Source organism: Caretta caretta, chromosome 5 (assembly GCF_965140235.1).
Source record: "Caretta caretta isolate rCarCar2 chromosome 5, rCarCar1.hap1, whole genome shotgun sequence".
NCBI lineage: Eukaryota > Metazoa > Chordata > Testudines > Cheloniidae > Caretta > Caretta caretta.
The window spans coordinates 53,882,856-53,909,068 of NC_134210.1; the positions used below are offsets into that span (position 1 = coordinate 53,882,856).

Below are 26,213 nucleotides of genomic sequence, written 5' to 3' on the forward strand. Positions count from 1 at the left end.
AATTAATTAAAGCCATTCAGTGAAAAAATACTGTTCTCACATTCAGCCCTAATCTAACTTCCTATGAGTATTGTGTATGAACTCCAGCAAATCTTGTGGCATTTGTAATACAGTGTTTTTATGTGGGCATTTAAAGCTGTACTGAATTCAAAACTTTCCTCTAAAACATTTTGTTGCTTTCATTCATTCTGTTCAGGTTTAACATTTAGTTTGCATCAGAAAAGTATAAAAATGGGCTTATTTATACCCTTTCTAACTGCTTCTTTAACATCTTTTTTTAGGTAAACAAAATATATCAGAGTCTGCATCTGTTGAGCTGGACATTCCTATGGAAAGTGGGCCAGCCAATCTGTTAACAGAGCTAAAAATAATACCTGGCAAAGCTACTCTTAAACCTGATATCTCTGATAGTTCAATCACTGAATCAGTTGGCACCAAAACAAAGATTTCATCTTTGGAAAAAGTGATCCTGGAAAGAATAAAGGAAGATACAATACTAACTACCAAAGGGGGTGAGAAAAAACAAGAAGAGAAGATGCTTAAGGAGAACATTAAGTTAACCACTATTCTACCTCAGATTGTCACAGATGGCAAAGTAGATACTTCTGAATCATTGGAAATGACTAAAGCTGATGCCACACCTAGGCTAGCAGTGAGTACACCTATACAAGAGGAGTTGGAGCACACTTATTCTGCAGCAGAATTATCTAAGAAATCAGATATGTCTAAAATCAGAGAGGAAGTTTATTTGTCCTCAATAATTCCAGAGCATAGAGCAGCTACAAGTGCAATTCCCACATCACTTCCAGTCACAGATTCATGGGAAGATGTTGAAACTGAAAATACACAAACTGTTGAAAGTCAGACTGAACAAATAGAGGTGGGTCCAATGAGAACATCTGCAAATGCCTCAGCACAAACCCCTGTACAAGAGGTTGCTGAAATAGAGACTTCAGTTACACTAACAAAGGAGGAAATGTATCTTAGTGCTCAACCTACAAAAGAATCAATGGAAGCAAAAACTCATAAGAAACTTACAACTGTTGTAATTCCCAAAGATCTGCACACTGATCATCATGAACCTACCACAGAGGAGGAGAGTGGCAAAGCAAGCACATACACTGTTATGCCTCACCACAGAACTCTGGCTTCTAGCAGAATCCCAGAATTAGAAGTAATTACTGTATCAAAGACATTCTTAGATGGGCATACTGTAACTGCTAGGGCACCTTCTACAGCAAGTGAGTCAACTCCAGCAGTTAGAATTACAGAGGAACATATTCTATTTGATAATGAGGCATCAGCTGAAGGAAGCAGAGAGGATTTGGAGGATGTGCAGCCTACCGATGCACTTGAAATTTCCTTTGGACTACCTATGTCTACATCTGTACTAACAGTTAATCAGACAGAAGCTGAGGCCATCACTGTCTCAGAAGGTACCACTTCACCACAACGGGTAGTAAAGGGAATGCAGACTGACATCTACCCATTTCTAAAAACAGAAGGGTCAATCATCTTAGAAAAAACGAGAGAGCCAGAATTGAGAACAATTGATGTCACAGCCCCCTCTCTCACAACAGTTATTCCTGATTCTGATAAGGACAAAACAGAACCTAAGGGACATATTGCTAGTGAGAAATTCACACTTGCTCCTCAAGTTTCAAGCACTCCACTATCTACTGGTAAAGATCAGGAAAATGTGACAGAAGATTTGCTTCATTATGTGAAAACATATGGAGCTTTAAGAACAGGAGATGGTATCTCTGGAATGGAATTTTCTACAGCTTCTCCAGGGCAACTTTATATTGTAGAACATACAAAGCACTCTGAAACAGCAATTTCAACAGAAAAAGATAAAACTAAGATAAGTGTTGAGCCAACAGAACCAAAAACTGATGAAGAACTTACAGCTATATCAGCTCATATAGATCGGGGTAAAGATATTACAAGTGTCTACTCTACTCGCAGAGCTATAGAAATGGAAGTGATCACAGTATCAAAAATATCACTGGATGAAAGCAATGCAACAATAAAGCCCTTTCTGCCATCGGTGCCAGCATCAAAAGCTACAAAATTACCAACTGCCAGGCCCCCTGTCATGGAAGTGAGTGACAGAGAACAACCGACAGAAGGTTTTACAGAACATGAAGATGTTGTTTCAAGGTATCATGATACTGTGAGAACATTTATTCGTGCACCAGAAATGAAACCAGAAGAGGCCACTGAAAAAGCACTATTTACTGAAGCCCTTACATTTACAGATAAAGAGGTCACAAAATATGCAGTCACAGAGGGTGGCCAGATAAGTACTGGAATAATCATTAAAGAAGAATCATCTGCAATGACATCCACTACTGTAAAATCCTATGAAGAAAAGGTTGAACCTAATGCAGGAACAGGAGGGCAAGAAGTTGTTTGGACTGAGGAAGGAAGTACTATCGAGCAGGGCCAAGACCTAGGAATCTCCAGAGCAATAACTACTATTCACCCACATGTGGAAACTCAAGATACAGAAGGAACAGTATTTCAAAAGGAACACTCTACCAAAGATGAAGTTCTGGTACAAATGGTTACTGCCACAGAGTCCACAGCATCCATTTCTAAAATGGATGTGACATCTACTCAAGTACACGTGGAAACAGATGATCAGGAAGTTGTATCCAAATCTGAATCTGCTCAGACAACTATTACTGAAAGACAAGATGTGATCCAAATTACTGAAGAAACAGTGGAAGGAAAACCATATGGAATTACTATAGAGCAACTGGTTACTACCACTGATTCTACTGCAACTACGTCTAAGGTGCCTGTGACATTTGTTCAAATATATGAACAAAAGACAACTTTAGAACCTGAATTGGGTCACACAGCTATTACTGAAAGGCAGGATGTGGACATAATTACTGAAGGATCAGCATATGATGAAATATATACAACTACAGAAGCTTTTGTGCCTGATATAAAGATAAGGGATTATGGAAAAGTTCTAGCATCTGGTGAAACAACCACTGGGACCATACAGCTTTTACTGTCTCCAAAAGTTGATGCTGTTACTGACCACAAAGTAAATACCACTGAAGTTATGCAAGTATCACCAACCACTGAAACTCAAGTAGATGAAGGTGGAGTACCACGCATCAAACAAGAAAATGAAACGGAAGACAGCAGTGTGGTGAGTTGGGAATCTGAGTTACCTTCACATACAGTGCCTACAGGTCTTTCTGCACCAGAAGGTATTACTCATCAGATTGAGAAATCTACTTTTGTGGAAAAAGTGAAAAATTTTACAGCCCATAGTCTGGAAGGTTCAGGAATATTGAAGGAACCTAAAGGAACAGAACCAATTATATTTTCAACTATTGGAACAGATAAAACAACAGTTCTAAGTGCAGCAGACAAAATCCAACCAACTTCAACTACCAAATCCTTTGTTACTAAAAAGCCTCCACGTATAATTGACAGGGAAGATGAGGAGGAAACAAGCATAGACATGGTAATAATTGGTGAATCTACTTCTCCCAGTAAAACCACTACTGATGATGGTCTGACAGGCAAGACAGTGGAACCAGAAATTGATAAAGAATATTTCACATCATCAAGTGCCACTGCAGTTGCACGACCTACCAGACCACCCAAAGTTGAGGAAACCACAGAGGTTTTAGAACCTCAGGAAGTGTCTCCCTCTATTTCAGATCTTGAAACAGACATGGAAGATAAACCTGACATAAGATTTATTGTTATTGCCATTATGGGCAATAATACAGGTAAGAGTTTGCCCTTTAGACCTATGACCCATGTCCATACAGTTTGCCATAACAGTAAGGTTTCACAGTATACCAGAAGTTATTCTTTGAAGCACAGGTTTGTCTAAACAGGAGTTTTTAAGTTTTTTTCTAGGTATATATTGGTACTAATTATTTAAGATAATGTAGAAATGTACATTATAATTGTCTTTTAGTTAAATTCACTGTGGTTGTAAGAAGGTGCAAATGTATTGTACTTATTACTGGGAGTCATAAGAATGGTGTTTGTCATACGATGTACTCAAATCACTGATTGGACTTTCGTTATCTGTGATACAATGCATTTTAGTTTCACAGCTTCTATGCCATACATTATTACTCTTAAGTGTAGCATTAGATGGTGTTAACATTCCATTCGTCTGTAGCCATTAACAATGCCATTTACAGTGTGGTCAGCTAAAACATTTGGGAACATCTGTTACATCCACAGGTGGATGTTGTGGGATTTGGGGGACAGGATATTTGCCATGGTGTATTATCATCATTTTCCTGATTACTTTGCAGAGTCTGTGATGCAAATTACCATAATTTGCACAAGTTCATGAAGTTTTTTAGCTGAAGGCACTGTATTTGCATATGCAGCTTTAATTTCATGGGTTTCCAGAACAGAAACTGCAAAACTACTTTGAACTAAAGTAGCATTGAACTGAGCTACCAATTCCTGAATTACAGTATTGTATTAGACAACTGGCCATTACTTGAGATCTTTCACATAGTATTAAGTTTACAGAAAAAGAGATATGAAAGTGCTGAGAAAAAAGGGAGATTAACTGAGCTATATTGTAGGGTTTGTCAAATTTCATACTATGTTTAATTCATTTATAATTATTTTTTTCCACAAAAATATACATTTTATTTGTCTTTTAGCCTAGCTGAATATGATGCTTCTGTATGATTACTTAGAGGATTCTTTTCCCACTTATTCATGACCATAATGACCATTAGTGTTAAGAACCTGATCCAACTCCCATTATAATTAATGCAAGTCCTTTTACGATTTCAGTGGGAGTTAGTTTGGGAGCTAATAGAGTTGTATGCATCAATCAAAAGGCAAAAGTAGATCCCTAAATGTTTACAATATAGTTAGCAGAGCTTGTACAGAGTGCAATTTTTTACTTTTGCTTATTTTATACTATATATCTGCAATATTTAAACTGCATAGTCTTGACAAATACATTGAAATCAATTGGGCCTTAATATACTAGACTTGAAAGGATTACATGATTTTTTTTTAATTGAGCAGTACTTTTGTTTCTGGAATATGTGACACATTAGCAGCATTGTGGGTTTGTGTTCTGCCTGGTGCCTATATTTAGGAAGTCACAATTAGATGAGACACTCTGATGAGCCACCTCAAATGACTGAGGTATGTGGATTGGATTTAAGTCAGATACAAAATACTTTTGAATTCATGAAAGTTTGAATAAATCAAATGTCTATCTAAGGACCAGATTGTGGAGTAGAAGAGGCCATTTACTTGTATGCACTAGTGTAACAATACCACAGCTTACTGTGCATGGAAGGAAGCAATTTTCACAGAGATGCTATATCCTTCCCTCATGCCTGGGGTCAGGAAGGGTGGGAGGGTTTGGGGAGTGAGTGTAGCCTTGACTCCTCCTCCCCCAAGATGAAAGTATGCCAGGGCATCAGGGAGCATATGCTGAGGCAGGTCCCAGTTCACGCTTTCTGTGGAGCAGCAGCAGTCAGGGGAGGAGGGGTGCTGTGATTCCCTGAGTCACAATTCCCTCCTGGGATGCTCCAGCGGCAACACAAGAGTGTGCAGTCATTTTCTGTGGGCCAGATCTTACACTAATGATCTAGCCCTTAGAGCAGAATTTCTTCAAACTTTACCTTCTGTTAGAGTTTCAAACTTTTAAAATCTCTCTTTATGTATTGGTGTATGTTTGTGGGTGTATGTGTCAATGGTTGAAGCCATGGAGTTTTAAAACTGTGTCACTAAGGATGGTTTATTCTACCAAGTATGAATCAAAATAACTCTTTCTGTAAAATAAGGTGGAATTTCCCCAAATGGCACTTTCTCTATTGTGTTCAAAAAGAAGGGATTTTACCATCTTTTTAGCACAGGATTAGAATGGACGTTTGTTCCGCTCCTCCCCCCAGCCTGTTTTCAAATCTGACAACCACGGTATGTGAATTTCCCAGCACTGTAGACATCTAATCAGATAACCGCAATTAAAGGTGCTTTTCTTTTCAATATTCTGAACATTTTTTTTCCATTCCACACAAGGAAAACATTTGTAAGATCACATCAAGCACATTTTCAATTCACTGCTTCTTAGTATGTAAACTTTCTTTTATTCTGAAGGAAATACATACAGTAAGTGCTATAGAGGAGAGAATTTGACAGAGATTACTAACACATGCACTTCACCAGAAGTTAGTTACCACAGAACATGATGCAGTCTATTTTTGCTGATATGCTTTGAAATGAAAGTTGATCCATAGTCATCAGGGAACCATATAAAACAGTGTCATTGACTTGTTGGTTTTCAGCTAAGGGATCACAGGAAACAGTATTCAGAATTATAATTATCTTTATTAAACAATGTTTGGACTCATTTGCATTAACATATTTTCAATAAAATATTTTTAACACTCTTAAATACAACAATAGGCTAGGGATGGAACAAACCCTGCCAGGATTTTGAAGTACAAAAAGTGTAAATATCGCCTTGCAAATAGCAACTTTCTTATCAAGTCCTGAAAATAATAGCTCTGGTATGTAAATAGCAAAAGAATTACAAGGTGAGCTGAGGGATGTATAATGCAAGCTATTGTATATAAAAGTCTCCTCAGCAGTATTGGTACGTTTGTGTGAGTCAGTTCTCTACCTTCCTTTGCCTCCTTGTCTTCAGTATTTCATTATGTAAGCTCTGGTTCTTGTGTTTTGTGAAGTAGCACTTCCTTATTCACTTTCTCTATCATATCCCTCTTTAGTCATTTCTTCTCTAAGCTGAAAAGTCCCAGTCTGTTTAATTTCACCTCATATGGAAGTTGTTCCATACCCTTAATCATTTTTATTGCCCTTCTCTGTACCTTTTCCAATTCTAATCTATCTTTTTTGAGATGGGGCAACCAGAACTACATGTGTTATTCAAGGAGTGGGTGTACCATGGATGTATATAATGGCATTGTGATATTTTCTGTCATATTATCTATCCCTTTCCTAATGGTTCCTACCATTCTGTTAACTTTTTTGACTGCTGCTACACACTGAGCAGATGGTTACAGAGAACTATTCAAAGATCTTTCTTGAGTGGTAATAGCTAATTTAGATCCCATCATTTTGTATGTATAGTTGGGAATATGTTTTCCAATGTGCATTACTTTGCATTATCAACATTGAATTTCATCTGCCATTTTGTTGCCCAGTTTTGTGAGATCCCTTTGTAACTTTTAACAATCTGCTTTGGACTTAACTCTTGCAAGAACTCCCAGGCAAAGAGGGTGATTATGTCCATTGATGCATTCTTTCAGGAGAGTGTAGCATTATTATTATTAATTATTGTAGTGCCTAAGGGCCAACCAGGAATGTGGCCCCATTGTACTAGGCACCGAAGAAAAATAGTGTACGTTTACACTGAATGCTTCTTTTGGCAGCATTTAGTGTACATACACATATAGCCTCTCTCCCCATGCACTTGTATATGGCTGTTGAGGCCAAACCCAAGACTCCTTTGGGGTGGCTAGAGTCTGAGTGAATTGTAGCAGAAGGAACTCCCTTGCTTTCTTGAGCTAATGACTTGTACCTATGGTCTCTGTGGGAGGTGGAATGGGGAAAGGTTTCTTGCACCTTTCCCCTCAGCTTAAAAACTGCACATGGGCCAGCCATAATCTGCCACCAACTTTGTTAAAGCACTTTATAGATGTATAGATGTTATAGATGTATGGAACATTATTATTATTAATAATTATTATTTATTATAGACCTATACAGGAATGATCTGGAATATTGACTAGATTGAATGAAACTGAATTAAAAATATTGACTAGGATATTAGGTTATTCTAGACTGTCAGAAATTAGTGCCTCATATAGTACAGTATATGCCCCAATTTTGATTTTAAATATATGTAAGAGAAATGTTTATTTGTGTCATTCAAATATTGGACTAGATGTCCAGAGATATCTTCTCCACAATGACTTCTCTTTTTGTGCTGTACACAAATTAAATAGTTAGACATCTAACTGCAAGTATTTTTGCCTAAAATTAATTTTGGGTGCATAAATGAAGTTTCAGTTACAAAGAGGTGTACAATTGCACCCATGGAAATAGAAGATAGATGAGGCCTGGCTGAAAAGCAAGCCCGTTATGTTATATTTTGGCAATTACGCTGAAATGCTGATAAGAGAGAGACTATAGCTGAATGGATTAAGCTGCTTATTTGTATAAGAATGCAACAGTTTTCCATGAGAGAATTTATTGGCAAACAGCCCAAGCACTGGCATGTGAATGAATCTGAGGCAGGTGCACAAATTAATGAGGAATATAAAGCACAACATTTTCTGACAGTCTATGGGACATGGGCAGGTCTAGGACAGGTGTGCAAATTAATGAGGAAAATGTGTTTATACGTGGGGAAACATCCCCTTTTTTGTCATAAAAATGATGGTGTGCAAGTTCCATAATGGAATGTGCTTGAGACTTTATTTACTTGTATAGAACTTCATGCTATTCTCTTTTGCTTATGGTCAGTATTGAAATGGACTCAACAAGGGCAGGAAAAACATCCTTGCACTGCATTATATGATCATAATAGTAATTTTCTACCATATTGAGCAAGTCATATGAGGCTTGTCTTTCACAGTGGAAAAACAAAACATGCCACTCATGATCCTTGTATGTTGCATTAGCTCCAGTGGATTGTAACAGTGCGTTATGATGCTGTAGCTGGAAGGGTATGAGCTGGAAGGGTTTTTTAGCAGCTGAAGAAAACCTGAAGGAACTTTTCAACTCATAAAGCTTTTATTAGCTGAAAAATGCTAGTGAGGGTGTGTTGGGGTGTGTGTGTGGTTTAACAGTGGTTGAGGGGATACTGAAAAAATAGCTTCTGTCTGTATTAGGAGTAGTTTGCACACCTGCATTTTCAGAGACATTTAAAAGTGCTTACTTAGTGAATAGGTTGGAAGGTGCTTATTAGATCCAGGGTTTGACAACTGCACTGTCTGGTTTCTTGTCCCCTCCAGCCTTGAACAGAATGAAAGTGAGGGAACCTGTGCTTTGTGGGTGTGGAATTTTATGAAAAGAGATTGCGAACGTTGTGTGTGTGATTTCTGTTTAATATGTTTGTTTCCTGCCTTAGAAGGAACTAGGTGTGTGAAATTTGAATGAAAGTAATTACCTTAAACACAGCATGTGGATTAATCACGGCCATTAACCCCAAAACTGGCAAGTAGAGTCTTCATTAGGGCTCTTCATTGGACATTAAGAATACCCATCATGGACCAGACTATTCACATAAAATAGTACTTTACAATGATTCAGTGGAACTATTCATATGAATTATAGTATACCAGTGGGAGTAAGAGGCTCACGATTTGACCCCAACTAGTACCACTGACTCTAATGGGACTATTGATGGAGTTAGGTACTACTCAGTATAAGGGTATCAGAATCTGACCCCATGTGCTCTGTTCTCAATGAAAGGGGCATGTGCAGTGGGATTTGATAGAGTAGCACAGGGTCTTGCTAGATGTCTTTATATATATGCATACACAAATTAGATATTCACATGTTTCACACAGGGAAGGATAGTATAGAATTGGCCTGTATCTAAGTACTGTAAGACACACTTTACTTTTCCTCTGAAAAGGACCAGTTTGCATTCCTGGCTGGCTCCGGTCATTGTCTCCTGCAAGCATGCTAGCTGGTGGCCACATCCCCAGCCAGGCTGACCATACTTCCTTGGGGCATGGTATGTTGGCAAGCATGGTAGACGTGGTAGCCAATGCCCCCAAACCCTGCTGGCCCTCTCTTTAGTCTTAAGTAGGAATCCTACTTTACTGCAGCATGTGTGTACTGGGTGGTAAAAGACTCCCTACACTCTACATGCTTGTGTAATACACGGTAGCATTTTCCCCTTTAAGTGTTATATTGCAAGGAAAATATAACAATAAGTCTAATAGTTTTTTTAAAACTAAGATTATTTATGCACAGTGGCATATATGAATCAGGACACTACTCTGTGGGACATATCCACCTACTTGCTATTTTTAACAAGGTTATTTTAATTATATGTATTCATTGTTGAGTTAGAGAGAAATATATTTGTCCTGCGGGTGAGGAAGCAGCTACGGTAATATCTCACGTATTGACTAAATATTAGACATTTTTCTTCACTGAGAGGATAAATTAAATGTATGTTACCCAAATCTATTATTTATTCTTAGGAGGTATTCCAGGTTTATCTTTGTGTTTTATAAAGAAAGTTTTACATTCCTTGTTGTGTAGCCCTGTCATTATCTATGGTGGTTATCCAATTGGTTAAAAAAGCAGATGTATGGAGATGGTCAGAGAAATTTTGACTAAACCATATTCCATCCGAATATACAGTTCTGTTGAAATAGAAATGCTTCACCAAACTGGGTCAACTTAGCTGGAATTTTGTTTTTAAAAAAAGAAGTTCGGACAATGTCTTAACATACCATTTTGATAATATCAGAACAAATATTTCAGTTTCTCATTTTGAATTTTTATGTTGTATTATATTCTACATTATAATATATTTGATAATATAATAAAAACATTAAAAACTCTAAGTTGAAACATTTTAATTTTGTTGAAACAAAGCATTTGGAATGACCCAAAACTATATTTTTTTCCCAATTTTCCTTCACAGAGAATTTCAAAATTTTGGGGTGTTGCTCCGATTTGGCATGAATCTCAAAATCCTCTGTGAAATGGAACATCTGTCCTCTGCATAGCTTTGTTGATATATGTGAACTGGATTGTTTTATTTATGAGCAACAAGTTTAGCTTAATCAGCAACTTCTTAGCTCTTGGGAAAGCTATCATATATTTAAAAGTTAATATCATTGAACTAGAATGGTACTACAGGAAAATGGTCTCTTATGGCTATGTAAATGCCAATTCAGAGAGGTGACATTTATTTTGAAAGCAAAGCCAGTTGGTTCTGTGACAGTGTTCTCTTGCCATAACTTCATGGGTATTATGCCACAAGATTGATCCAAATACATTTCTCTCAGGTGGCTTATTGGTGCAGTAGTGTGTAAGTAGCTCACTGTTGGCCTGATTAAGGTCCCCTCTAAGTTAATACAAAAACTCCCATTTATTTCACTAGAAGTTGGACCAGGCACTGTATTCTCATTAACCTGTACCATTCTGGATGACCTTGAGAATGGATCAGTTGTGTGCTTTTGCCAAACAGAGAGAAGGGGTCAAATTAATCACTGCTGTAAATAGGCTCAGCAAATGGGTTCTGACTTACATCAGCAGTGAATTATTGCCATGGCCAGACATCCAGTATTCTGACTGGCTGTCAAAGATGCCATTTGATATGGTAATTTATTTGTCAACGGTAGACCCCCATCTTTTTGTTTCTGTGCAGTAATGCGTCAGTGCTAGGGCTGAGTTTGTCTGTTCAACTAAGACAGAAAATCAATTGATATTGAAAATCACATTTCCATATGAAACACGGCTGCTACTTGTTTGGTTAATAAGGTAATTAATCTATCAGAGAACTATAGGAATCATTTTCATATCCTGAATGACCTAATCCTTTATGTATCCATTCCTAACAATTGGAAAATATAGACAGAGAGCCAGATTCGCATCTAAGTTGCTCCAGAATAAATCCAGAGTATCTCCGCTCTGGTACTTGAGATCAGAATCTTGCCATTGTAATTGGCATCAGAATCTGGCACAATGACTTCCAAATGACTTTGAAAGCTGGGTTTTTTAAAAATACATTTAAGGCCATTTGGCAGCAGAGACATAAATCAATATATATATATATATAAGCCTGTTTGAAGGATCTATTGCTTAATTAAGCCTGCTAGAATTTCACCATATTACCATACTCTTGTTTAACCAGCATTATGAAGAAATGAGACACAAATACAGTATAAATTCTGTTTGAAATGCAAATGAAGAAGTCATTTGGTATGACCAAAAACCAACCAACAAAAAACAAAAACCAGTGTAAATGCATTATTCCTCCTTCCTCTTCAAAAAATGAAATACAGCTTTGAAATCTCACACTTATTAATTTAAAAAACTACTGAATAGTGTGCTGGCCATGATTGTTGGCTCTTTCTGTGGAACATATTATAGAATGATGAATATTTTTTTACATTCCTTTACAGACAGCCATAGAGACCAGAAAACAGTACCCTCATGTTACATACTGTTCGGAGGATGCATACACATTCCCTGCTGTTTGTGCATTGTTGCCAAGGAAACCTCCCAGATCTAGACACAGGGATTACACACTTCAAGCTTCCTTATAGCTCTTTGTTTATTCATGAGACAAATGAATGATCATCTTATTCATAGGTACAATGTAGTTTTTAGGAGAAGGAATCCTTTTTTAGAAGTTTCAGTAACATATAGAGATAGTCCTGTGGAATTTTAATGTGTACAAGATGGCTGTTTTCTCTTATGTGGAGACTATTTGCAGAATATGATTTCTATTTGGAAAATAGCAGTAGTTTTTAAATAGGTTGGTGTGTGTAGCCAAGATGTACTGTACTTTTTTCTCTGTTGAGTGAGTGAAAGTTTCTTGCTATTCAAGCTTTTTTCCATCTTCAGAAAATGCTTGCTTTACCAAAAAGTAGTGAAGATTTACTTTACATGAAGTGACTCTGCTGATGAAGCCTAATTCAGGATGGCTAAGTGGTTTGGTGTCAGGAATGTAAGCTAACATCACTTTAAAAGTAGCCTGAAGGTTAAAATGATTCACAAAAGTAGCGCCACTGAGAAGAACAGGTAATAACTACTCTGGTGACAACGGTTATGTCAGCAATTCATGCTTTTTGAGCTATTCATCATTTTCTCTAGCAGTTTTTTTTTTTTAAATGTCAGGTCTCTATGGCAGTACTTTGAAACAGTTGAAGTTTTCCTGCTAGCACAGTAAATATTGTTAGCTTCTTTTCCACATCTGTCTCCCTCCTTTGGGCAGGGTGGATCTAATTGATAACACACAAAATACATATTGGTGCTTTTCTTACGTTTTTTGTGAATTATTTACATGGCATTGTCAGTCTGTGCTCAAAGTGTTGGCTGTGTTTCCTGAAACTTTTGGGAGCATGGAGTTGAGATTGTCCTGTTCTAGTGAATAATTCATATTTATAAGAAAAATGTTGAATGCAGTGTATTATGATCTAACTGTCTGACCACCCAGTGCATTATTACTGTTGTTACCATCCAGAAAACTAAGTTCCTGTCACCACACAGCAAAAGAAATCTTCTGATCAATGGGCTATATCTTTAACCCCTAAAAAAGATCAGTGCTGTCTTTCCTTTACTTAAAATTTGTTCTTGTTCAGGAGCAATTTGGTCTTCTGAACCAGCCATGCCTATTTTTAGGCTGCCTCTGCTCCTCTTAATTAATCACTGTCTTTGTATTTTGCCATCATTAGGCTACAGAATAAGCGAAGACATCTGGTGATATATATTTATCTATCTGCTGTTGTTCCATATTTTAAATTGTTGGGGAGCTCCCAAGTGCCTTGAGCAGAGTGTGGGGAATGCTCTAGAGACAATAATGATTATTGTTAGTAATAATAGTATGTCAAATTCTGAATTCCTCATGCAGTCTTTTCTTACTCAGGCAAGAGTCCCAATGATTCAGTGGGAGTTTTGCCTGAATAACAAAAAACAAGATTTGGCCCATTGTTATGGTTTTCTATGTCAAGAGAGCTGTATCTATCACACACACACACACACACACACACACACACACACACACACACACACACACACACACACACACACACACACACACACACACACACACACACACACACACACACACACACACACACACACACACACACACACACACCATTCTGAGTAGATATCTAAACTAGTTTTCCTCCTTCCGGCAACCTGCACTAACTACCTTAAAATGTGAAAATACGTCATTCTTTCTTATCCTATCCTTTGCCACTCTGCTTACAGTGAGATTGTGAGTGATCCAAACATCTTTTGCAGGACTATTAAATCTTTCTGAATATAAACCTCGAAGTCTCTGTAACTGTTATATATGGTTGGGTCATATGTGGGCTGACAGGGTCAGATAAAGACCCCCCGAAGTATTCTCTGGTGAAACAAAACCAGCAGTGATAATGGAGCTGTAAGGGTCAGTGTACCAGTCTTTGAATCCTTAATCTGACTTCTACCTCAGGTGAAGATATTCCTCTTTGTGCTTGAAGGAACTGGAGATAGTGTAAATTCCCACACGATTTCTTTAATTAATCATCTGAAAAGCAATGGACATTAGTTAATTTCATGACTTGAGGCAAAAGGATAACAATTGCCCATTCAGAAATAACATCGGTTTTACACCTTGAAATGATTTAGCTGCAAGTGGCCAAATGGAACCGCTCTTTTGCATTGGTACTGGTAGGTAGCAGTTCAGCACTCTCAACTTAGAAAAATGCTGAGCTTTGCTGTACAGAGCATTAATAAAGGTTTAACCTAAAGTCCTGAGCATTGGATTGTTACTTTGTGTAATAGTTTTAAGTAGAGCTGGTAGAAATTTTATGTTCAAAACTTTTTTCGACAAAAAAGGTGTGTATTTTTAGAAAAAAATTATTTGGCAGAATTTTGTTTTTGTTTAAATGATGTCTCATTTTTAAGCGGAAAGGCTGAAAACAGAAAAAAAATGGAAACCAAAAATGAAAAAAAAATTCTGTTTTCAGGTTTTGGTTTTTCAGTTTTTTCTTTTTTCCTCCTTTCTCTCCTCCTCTTCCCTGCGGGAGACGAGAGGAAGAGGGGGAGAGAGAAAGTGAAAGAAAAAAATAGGAAAAACAAAACAGTTCTTTTTGGTTTTGGAAATCAAGAAATATTTGGGGAATTTTTCCTTCAAAAAAATTTCAAAAAACCTATAATTTCCCATGGAAAATTGATTTTTTCCAACATTTTTCTTGAAACACTTAATATTTTTCAGCCAGCTCTGGTTTAAAGTTACAAAACTGAACCACATTTCTTAAAATGAAATACTCTGCTGTTTCAGTGTTTGTTCAAGGTCTGTTTGCACCCAGCTGTTGAGATTTTTCCCTATAGGTAATTTAGAGGGGCTACTTTGCTCAGTAATCTTAAATCCTCCATTTTACTTAAGAAATGGTTACATCTTCACTAGAAAAGATAATGGGGTTGATTTGAAAGGCAGTTAGGGCCCAGATTCTCAAAGGTATTTAGGCACCTAACTCCCATAGACTTTCAATGGGAGTTAAACCCTTTGAAAATCTCCCTAAATAGGTTATAACTATGAACAAGATCCCTGTGAGAGTTTCTTTCTCTTGGTCTCTGCCTCTCGTCTATACCTTCTTGTATTTCACCCTAGCTTACAAAACTTCTTCTTGTTAATACCCCAGTGGTACGTTCAAATCTGTAAAAGTACATTGTATTGTAATTAGTTCTCACATAAAAGGCCTCTGCCCATGATAATTTTCTATTGTGCTTTGTCTACATTGCAGTTAGACACCCACGGCTAATCCATGACAGCTGATGGGGCTCATGGGGTTTGGGCTAAGGAGCTGTTTAATTGAGTTGTAGATGTTCGGACTTGGGCTAATGGTTGCCAACCCTCCAGGATTGTCCTGGAGTTTCCAGGAATTAAAAGATTAATCTTTAATTAAAAATTGTCATGTGATGAAACCTTCAAGAATATGCCCACCCAAAATTGCCAACCCTACTTGGGCTGCAGCCTGAGCTTTGGGACCCTCCCAACTTGGAATTCCTCAGTACCACTGAGGCCTGCTTTTTGTTCTGTGCTCTTCTCACAATTTCATCTGCTGTGCACAGGCCTGCTGACAGGGGGTAGAGGGAAATGGGGCAAAAGGGGCAGTTTCCCAGGGGTCTGGACAATTTAAAAGGGTCTGGGGGCCCCTGGCTACCTGCAGTATCGGCATCCATAAGCCATGGGCCCTTTTAAATCTCCTGGATGGGCCGCAGAGCTCCTAGGTGCACACGGGGTGGTGCTCACTCTGGGCCCTGCGCTTTGGGGGGCCACATGGGCTGGTGCAATTGGCCAGCACGGTCAGTCCCAGAAGTAATGGGTTGGTCCTGGAAGTGACGGATTCGTCACGTCCATCCTGGCCCCGCACCCCACTAGGAACAGCCCTGGGACCTGGAATTGCTGTCAGTGGGCCTGGCAGTGCACGTCACCATGCAGAGTGGAGAGAAGAGTAAGGCTCAAAGGCAGCTCAAAAAATAAGCCCAGCAATAATCATCAACTAGTTATTATTATATAATTTACTGAATACCATCAGTGTGCATGGCACTGTACTCCTTCCTTACAGAACATAGAGTGTAGGGGCAGATTTACACTGCTGTAATTCCGTCAGCTCAAGGGGAGTTCCTGCACATTTATGAGATTACATTTCAAAAGGGTGTAGACATTTTCAGCAACTTTTCTCCATTTTCACAAGTTATGGGATGAGGAATATTCCATTAAAAATTCAGTTATAGCGTCGTCTGAGCTTTCCAAGTGAAATTTTCAAAGGGGGAGACCCTTTGAGGGGAGACCCTCAAAGGAGACCCTAGATGATGCATGCACATTTACATGTGCAATTGTGCCTACAAATAGATTTTTAAAGGGCTAGATACCCAGTTGCATTTGCAGAAAATATACATATAACTGAAGTAAATAAACACATAACTGTAGCTGCACAAATGTGCACAATTTTTTTGTTTACACAGGTAGGTCTGTACCTACTGAAAATTTTTCCCTTTGTAACAGGGCTACATTTGTGCAATGGTTAGCTCATATTTTAGTGAAGAAAATGAGAATCTAAAAATAGTCTTGCTTTGATTGAATAAGTACACATTCCCTTATGATTAATAGCAGTAACCATCTTAACCTGGTAAATTCCACAAAGAGAACAGGAACTGCAGCCAAACAGTGCATCTGATCAACTGTGATTTTGACTTTTGGCTGTATGACTAGTGGACTTGTATAGAAGTTAAATTAAAACTCTGCTATGAAGTACTTAAAACTTGGAAAATTACAGGCAATAAAATCTCAGTAAAGCTTTGCATTAAGTGACATTAAGTACACATTAACCACTCTACAAATCAGTAAAAAGAGTATTGTGGGCCAGATTTTCAGATGATGTAGATCAGCATAGCTCCAGTGCCTTTCATGGAGCTACGCTTATTTGTACCACTGAAGATCTGGCCCACATCCACACCATTCTGGTAAAGATATGTAATTAGTACATTGTAGTAATACTACAGTGTAACTACTTAGATAGCTTTTAAAAATAGACTTCTTAGAGCTCGGACTTCGCAGGGCTGGGGTTTTTTTAATCCAAACAATCCCCCCCCCCCCCCCCCGCCCAAAAACACTGATATGGTGTAAACCTAAGGTAGTAAGGGTAGAGCTTGCACTTTAATGGGATAGTTCCAACTGTGTGTAACAGCAGATGCATCTGGGTGCCACCTTCTTGGGTAGCATGCGGTAAAAGAGAGCAAGGTGTGAGTGGGCTAGGGAGGGGGCAAGGGCAGATCAGCCTCCTATGAAGGGCCACATGAAGGCTCACAGAAGCTGCTACAACTCCGGCAGGAACAGGTTCTGTGAGCAACTCTGCAGTTACTCCACAGTCTGGAGAGCAGGATTCTTCCTCTCCCAACCAGCACCTCTGTCTTACCACTTGGCCTGGGTACTTGGCCTGGGAGCTGGTCTGTGGATTTGGCCTTATATGCATATATCCAAACAAACCATCCAATAGCAGGTGATTGCACAACTCTGTGACATATTTTCTTTATTGCTTTTTGTAAAATGCTGGCTGGAGATAATGGCTTAGTATTTGCCAGTTTGGTTTTGGGTTATTTAACACTACAATATGTTAGAATCATGTTCTTTTTAGGCAATAGATAGTGAGTTGTCATTAGAAGACTGTTCATTTAGGGACAATTGTGTCAGCAGTAGGTTCCTCTTAATACGAGATACCCACTGTTGATGGAGTTTTGGTAATGAGATTATAGGCTGTAAAGGAAATGTGAAGAAAATAATTGATCTTAGAGTAGCATGTGACAAGAATTCACCTTCTATCGAGGGATCTGACCTAATAGGACTTTCCCCTCTTTAAAAATTAAGAGCTTAACATTCTTTCAGTTAAGTTGTATCCTTTGATATATTACTCAATCTGTTTTTCGTAATAATTTTACCACCAAGGGGGAAAAAATGCAGAAAGCAATAAGGGCAAAGGAAAGCTCAGAGATCAGCAAAAGGTCTCATGGTGGTTTCTTTTAAAATCGGAATGTTGCTTTATTTCTGATATGGTTTTTGCATCATCGCTTTTACATCAAAATTTGGCAGAGGCATGTTAGCAAAAGGACACAGGCCAGAAACCTGTGGGAAACAGATGTCCACATTGATGATACCCACTTTCTGCAGGTGTTTCTGGTCATAGCCAACAATGTTGTCAGGCTAGAACTTGTGAGAATGGTACTGTATGAAAAGATTGGAATTTAAAAACATTCCAAGAACTGAAACCCAGGTTTTCAGCAGTGCGGTGTCTTGCATGGAAATACAGACACCCAAATACTGTAAAATCATGCTGGATAGATGAATTTGACTAGTCAAGACTGACCACCCACCTTGTATGACTTTCAACTTCTTTCTAGCCAGCTATGCAAAAGTTGTTCTTTTCAGATGTTGCCTTCCAGAAACTGAGTTGAGCAGTTAAGTTTTATGCAAGGGGGCGCGGGAACAACTGTCAGAGGGAGAACAAAACATACATTTTTATTAAATTTAGAAAGTAAAAAAAAATAAATGTATTGAAACTTGCACTGTATCCTTTAAATGTTTCAGAAGTTAGAAAACTTTGGCTCAGAAAACTGCTGGAAAAATATCTCCAGCTGGGGAACATTTTGAAATGAATTAAATAAAATCTTCTGTTTATTTAGACTGAATAGTAATCAAGAATTGGGTTTTACTAGTTCATATCCTACTTACTAAACAATTTAATATGAGGAGGAAAGATTAAAGTAATCAAAAAATTGATTATTTTTGGAACTTTCTTTGTTTTGTTATACTTAGGTGTGTATAGGAGTAGCCATGTTTCTTTAACACTTAAGACCAGATCCTTAGTTCCATTCACATCTCTTCATAACCAGGAAGGAGGCAGGCCAGAGCATTGTTGCATGCTGACCATGCTTGAAGGGCTGTCCCTCGCCATTCTGGGGCTCTACACAGCCCCCCCCCCCCCCACACACACACACAAGGTGGGGGTGTGGGGCCCCAGGTCTCTGTGTGGTGGGAGGGGCTGGCTTGGGAACTGCCCCCCAGCACTCACCGGTGGCAAGACTGGGGCTGGGTTGCTGCACTTCCTGCCGTCGGTGAGTGGAGGCCCAACCCTGCTTCATTCCTCAGGGGAGTGGGGGTGGGGGCAGGAAGGGGCAGGGTGGGGGCAGAGCACGGGGTGAGGGCTTTGGGGAGGGCGTGGAGTGGGGTGGGGCTGGGGTGGAGCAGGGGCGGGAAGAGGTGGGACTAGGGCAGAGCAGGGGCGGGGCCATGAGAAAGAGGCGGAGTAGGCGCTGGAGCAGCACACATCTACTCAGGGCACCAGGAAATGTGGTGCCCCAAATTCCCTGGTGCCCTACGCAGCTGCTTACTTTGCATATGGGTAAGGACGGCCCTGCATGCTTGGATGTCTTAATGGTATTACAAGATGGCACAAGTTAGAGCAGTCATAAGGAGAGCTGATCAAAAGATGGAATTTCAGTTATATGGGAAATTCAGATGTTTTGAAATTATTATAATTACTCATTTGTATTGCCATTCTGCCTAAGAGCCTTCATCCTGGATTAGAACCCCATTGCGCTAGATGCTGTACAAACACAGAACAAAAAGTTGCTGCCTCAAAGAGCTTACAGTCTAAGTATAAGATGAGAGACAACAGATGGAGATAGACTTGGAAGGAAGTACAGGGAAACAATGAGACAGTATTGTTCAGCTTGATAGACAGTAGATTCAGCACATCAAAGGCTAAAGATTTTGTTCCAGATTGGAAGGAAAACAAATTTCAAAATTTCCTGCAAAACAAAATTGTCAACAAATTTCATTTTGGGTCAATAGGAGCATTTTCTTTTCTTCTGTTCTGATTTCAACTTTAAATAAATACATTTGAAATAAAAACTCATTTGGAAACAAAAGATCAAAACATTTGTTTTGATAAGGTCTACTTTATTGAAATGCTTTTTTTTTCCCAATTTTTTTCAATTTTTTCCAACATGAAATTTCTTCTAAATCAACATGTTCCCTGGAAACTTTTGATTTTGACAATGGAAAAATGTGTTGGAAATTTTTCGACCAGCTCTAATGATAAGGCTGCTTTAACTGGCACAAGGTGCCGAAGTAGTCCCTGCAGACCTGAAGATCAGGGGAGCACAAAAGAGATGTAAGGCCACCTTTGCTTCACCTTGCACAGATCCTATGCTGGACATAGCTCATCCAGACATGAAGATCAGGGCTTGCATCAAGTATTTGGTAACCAGAAACTTCACTTTTGAGCTTTAAATTTGTAAGTTTTCACATAGTGTAGATTCTAAGAAAGTTCTTGATTGTCATCAGTGTGTGATACAACATGTGTACGCACAAAATATGCTATGGACTTTATTTTAGGGTCAAATTTTAAAAGTGGCTTCAGCCCCTATCTCAGTGCAGGAGTAACTGGGTAAAATTCTGTGGCCTTATTATATGAGAGGTCAGACTAGATGATCTAGTGGTCTGTTCTGGACTTAGAACTGATAAATCTATGAAGATCTAACATATATCTCATGGACCTCCTTGCAGTGCTAATTTGCTAGCTAGCTAGTCTGTATTTGCTAGTATCTTTCATTTTCAAAATCTTCATCCTGGATCCTCATTCTCAGAATCAGTGTCTAGAAGGTGTATTCTAGAGATTCAAGATCCGAGATTCATCGGGCTGGTGTAAAATATAGCACCACTGACTACAATTGAGCTATGACAATTTACAAAAGCTGAGGATCTGGATCTCCATGTCTATACAGAGAACTGAACTGCCACATCAATCACTAGTCATGAAAATACTGACAATTCTTTAGTTCTTATCCCTAACAGATCTAATCTTGGTCTCAAAGCATTTGATCTATAGAACAAGAAGAGGAGGCTCTTCTTGGCGAACATGACTGTATTTCTCAGACTGGACTTTAATTGAGCAAATGAATTTGAAACTACTCAATACAGCCACAACAGCAGAACTGTTAGCATGAACCAAAAAAAAACAAAACAAAAAGAAAAGGAGTACTTGTGGCACCTTAGAGACTAACCAATTTATTTGAGCATAAGCTGTAGCTCACGAAAGCTTATGCTCAAATAAATTGGTTAGTCTCTAAGGTGCCACAAGTACTCCTTTTCTTTTTGTGAATACAGACTAACATGGCTGTTACTCTGAAACATGTCAAAAAAAACCATACACCGAAAAAACCCTTCAGAGAAGAGAGGCTAAATGTTATTTCTGAGTTAATTTTAGCTTAACTATCAAGGTAAATAAGGCAGCTTGTTGAGTTTTATGGAATTCAATCAGAGTAGTATGCCAGATTCAGAGCTAGTGCAAAAGTTCCTGTGAAAGTCTTTAGGTTAAATTAATCAGTGACATAAACTGTGTGTGAAAAAAGGGAAGTGCTAAAGAAGTGCAACCTGCATTGATTTGGTATTCAATGGATGTGCAAAGGGAGCAATATATATGCCAAGGTGAAGGAATAGGGAAATGTAGTAAAGTAATTAACAAAGTGTTTGAAGAAAAACTAGATTCCCTCCAATTTTATTTATACCATCCTGTTGGTTGCTTTTCCAGCTACATCACACCCTTTCATCTTCCAGTGTGTAAAGTTCACTACTGTCATTTTGTACAACCACTGAGTACCAAAGTGGGGGTAATTTACAGTAGTTTAATGCTTACACACATAATTTACGCCACTGTTTAAGACAACACTGAATTAGACCTACTGACCCAAATTCATCCCTAGTGTAACACCACCGAAACCCTAACGACCAGTTTTTCAGACTAATGTTCATAAGGTGAAATTTGAACAAAATCAAAGGATACATTTCTTCTTTTCATATTGGTGTCTCCTGTTAGGGGAGCTTGCTACACACTCTAACACTATGAAATGAAATCCAGGTCCAATGTACCTCACTTTCACAACACCAACAGCACCAAAATGCTTGATTCATCTTTATTTCTGTGTCTCTTTTATACTCAGAATTTAGGGCCTGATTTTTTGAAGTTCATGAGGGTCCATGAGAGTCTTTCAGTTTACTTCCTTGGGCTTGGATCAGGCATCTCATAACAGTGAAAGTCCTCCTAAAAAAAACCCTCCAATTCCATTTACAGAAAACTGAGCTCCACCATCCACCACAAGTTAGTAGGCAAGTTGCAGGAATCACTGGGTGGAATTCTGTTGTCTGTCATACAGGGTGTCAATGTAGATGATCAAATTTAAAATGGTCATTTCTGTTTTTACAGTCTATGAATGAATCTATGCAAAAGCCCACCAAATCCATAAATCTTCTGAACAATACTTTTATTCTTTTGAAAGTTTTTAAAATGTTCAAAATCTGTTTTTCATTTAAACACTATTTCTTCTTGAATAGTTGCTGAGCTGAAGTCCTGGGGAGACAAATCTTTTATACCTCCTGCCCATAAAAAGAGATCCCTGAAAAGCCCTTCAGAGTTCTTTAAAGAAGATTTTAAAAACCCCTCTTAAAAAAGAACTCTACGAAACATTTTAAAAACTTTTTTGCATATCTTTTTGAGTTAGTTTTCCAGTCAATGGCATGGGAACAACATCTGCCTCACAGTCAGTAAGAAATTAATATTGGGTGAGAACCAACTCCCGTTAAAGTCAATGGAAAGACTTTAATGGGTTTGGATCAGACTCATTGTGGGTAGCAGTGTTAGAAGTCAAGGCATCCCATGACCACAGTGAGTGGGTTCTGGAGTTGGGGAAGCTTTCACTTTTTTTATATTTTTATATATTTTTGCTATATTGTTGATTAGAAATGTTCAAGGAACACACTTATGTACTGTATAAAAAAACATATTTACAAAAACAAAAGGCTAGAGGAAACACACCATACTTCATATCTATTTATCCATCTGTCTACTCCATCTCTGTTTCTAGTCCATACCTCCATCTTTCTCCTCAAAAGTCTTTATTGTCTAAATCCCTTCAGGGCCTGTTTGGATTGGCAATCTGAACTACCTTCCCTTCAGCTGGCTGTTTTTTACTTACTTTTTCCAGGAATCATATTACCAAAGCGCTCCTCTGAACAAATGCCCACTTTCTCTGCCTTTCTCCATCATAATGTGGGAAACTATGATAATATTCAGTAGCCATATCCCTTACCTTTGGAATCTTCTCTTTGTCTCTTATTAATAGGGAAGAATCTGTGTCTTTTGGTTATACTTAGGACCTACTAAATTCACGGTCCATTTCAGTCAATTTCACGATCAGAGGATTTTAAAAATCATAAATGTAATGATTTCAGGTATTTAAATCTGAAATTTCATGGTGTTCTAATTATAAGAGTCTTGACCCAAAAAGGAGGGGTTTTTTGGGGGGGTGGGGTGGGGGGGAGGGTTGCAAGGTTATTGGGAGGGGGGTTTGTGGTACTGCTACTCTTACTTCTGCGCTGCTGGAGGCGGTGGTGGTGCCTTCAGAGCTGGGCAGCTGGAGAGCAGTGTCTGCTGGCTGGGAGCCCAGCTCTGAAGGCAGAGCCACCACCAATAGTAGCATGGAAGTAAGGATGGCCTGGTATAGTATTGCCACCTTTCTGTGCTGCTGCCTGCAGAGCTGTGCCCTCATCAGCAGCAGCCATTCACCGGCCAACCAGTTCAGAAGGCAGCAGTGCAGAAGTAAGGGTGGCATGATATGGTATTGCCACTCTTACTTCTGCGCTGCTGCCAGCGGGACACTGCCTTCAGAGTTAGGTGCTCGGCCAACAGCTGCTGCTGTCCAGCCACACAGCTCTGAAGGCGGGAAGGGTGGCAATGCTACGATCCCTCTAAAATAATCTTGTCACCCCCCTGCAAGTCCCTTTTGGGTCAGGACCCCCAATTTGAGAAACACTGGCCTCTCCTGTGAAATCTGTATAGTATAGGGTACAAGCACACAAAAGATCAGATTTCATGGGGAAAGACCAGATTTCATAGTCTGTGATGCATTTTTCGTGGCCGTGAATTTGGTAGGGCCCTAGTTATACTAGGGCAGTTGAAAAGGATGTAAACATAAAAGTTGACAATACATGTCAGATATAACTAGTATATTTTAAATTGTTACAAATAGTTGAGTGTTTGGCGTTAGGGGACAAGAGTCCAGTTTAATAGATAGTACTTCTTCTTTTTTCCTTTTCTTATTTTATGATAGATTTCAGGTTTCCAGCCCAATGTCTTGCTTATTTATAAATAACATGGCTATACATTATATGCTGATAATATTATAATATAGCTCATTGGCCATCTGTAAGTGTTAGACAATTTATCATCACCTAATAGGCCTGAGGACTGGCAACTTGATTACTGACATTGAGTCACTGAAATTCTAGTGTAAAGAACGATATTTTAATGAAGGACAATTGAGCTGCATCCTTTATGACAGAAGTGTCCCCCTGTGGCCCATGAGCCATACACACCCACCAGATTATTTCGTAAAGCCCCGGCCTGCTTCAACACAATATACTAACAACTGATTCATTAGTATTTTGTTGTCATGTTTACATCATTTTAGTTTACACAAGTGCGTAAATAGACAATACTGTATATAGAAACAACCTATCTAATTACACATAAAACAAGCTGAACTTAAACTATAAATCAATACAGGTGACTTATTGATTTATAGCAGATCGAGGGACGTGATCGTTCCCCTCTATTCAACATTGGTGAGGCCTCATCTGGAGTACTGTGTCCTGTTTTGGACCCCCCCCACTACAAGAAGGATGTGGAAAAATTGGAAAATGTCCAGCGGAGGGCAACAAAAATGAATAGGGGACTGGAACACATGACTTATGAGGAGAGGCTGAGGGAACTGGGATTGTTTAGTCTGCGGAAGAGAAGAATGAGGGGGGATTTGATAGCTGCTTTCAAGTACCTGAAAGAGGGGGTTCCAAAGAGGATGGATCTAGACTGTTCTCAGTGGTAGCAGATGACAGAGCGAGGAGTAATGGTCTCAAGTTGCAGTGGGGGAGGTTTAGGTTGGATATTAGGAAAAACTTTTTCACTAGGAGGGTGGTGAAACACTGGAATGCGTTACCTAGGGAGGTGGTGGAATCTCCTTCCTTAGTTTTTAAGGTCAGGCTTGACAAAGCCCTGGCTGGGATGATTTAGTTGGGGATCGGTCCTGCTTTGAGCAGGGGGTTGGACTAGATGACCTCCTGAGGTCCCTTCCAACCCTGATATTCTATGATTCTATTACTTTAAATCTTATTAGAATATGTAGAATCTGTTTAGCTCACACAAGGTTATGCTTAGGTTTATGTGTCCTCCTGTGTAATAAGGTTGGGGTACTACTGCTTTATGATACTGTTTTCTTATAGGCCAGTTATTCTGCCATGCAACAGTGCTGAATGTTTCAGAAGGGAGTCAACCTGAAAGTTTATCTGAGCCATATTATAGTTTCATACCTAAGCAGAGTTGCTTTTATGCAGGACCGTCATGTCACGTTAGATCTTGAAAAAGCTAACAAAATATAGTATGGTCTGACAGAGATCTTTGCTTGCCTCAGTATTATATGCATTTGTACATGTCATCTAGGTGAGTTTGGAACAGATGTTATTCATTAAATTCATTAATCTACCATAAATCTACCATAAATGATTTAGACTGAGCTAGTAATCTGAGTGGTTCCCAGGTGTGCGTTATTACAATAATAATGCACTGGTCAGAACTTGTTAGACATGTTACCCTCCCACAAAGTATTGCTTGTACAGTTCAGTCCAGATTTTCAGAATTTACAGTGTACATTTTTGTGCAAAACCATGTGCATATTCTCATGCCTAACTAGCGAATACAATTCCTATGACAATGGGTGAAATCATAGTAATTTCTTGAGCCCTGTTTAGTCAGTTTGACTGGGCATTTGCTCTTACAACTACTTCAGTTGTGTGTATGGTCATAGTAACTGTTTCCACAAGATAGTCATGCATATCCACATTTGTGTGTGCAATGTACTGA

General features: G+C 38.8%; 1 protein-coding gene across 6 annotated transcripts in view; it reads left to right on the plus strand.

Annotated features, from left to right (window-relative positions):
• Positions 1 to 26,213, plus strand: part of VCAN (versican) — a 136,202-nt gene that overhangs the window by 59,711 nt on the left and 50,278 nt on the right. For 5 of the 6 annotated variants that reach the window (XM_048850442.2, XM_048850440.2, XM_048850441.2 and 2 more), the window contains exon 7: positions 282 to 3,764. The exons of the other annotated variant lie outside the window; for it this stretch is intronic. In XM_048850442.2, coding sequence (XP_048706399.2) covers positions 282 to 3,764 — 3,483 coding nt within the window. The remainder of the gene's footprint in view (positions 1 to 281; positions 3,765 to 26,213) is intronic. 6 annotated transcript variants of the gene reach the window in all.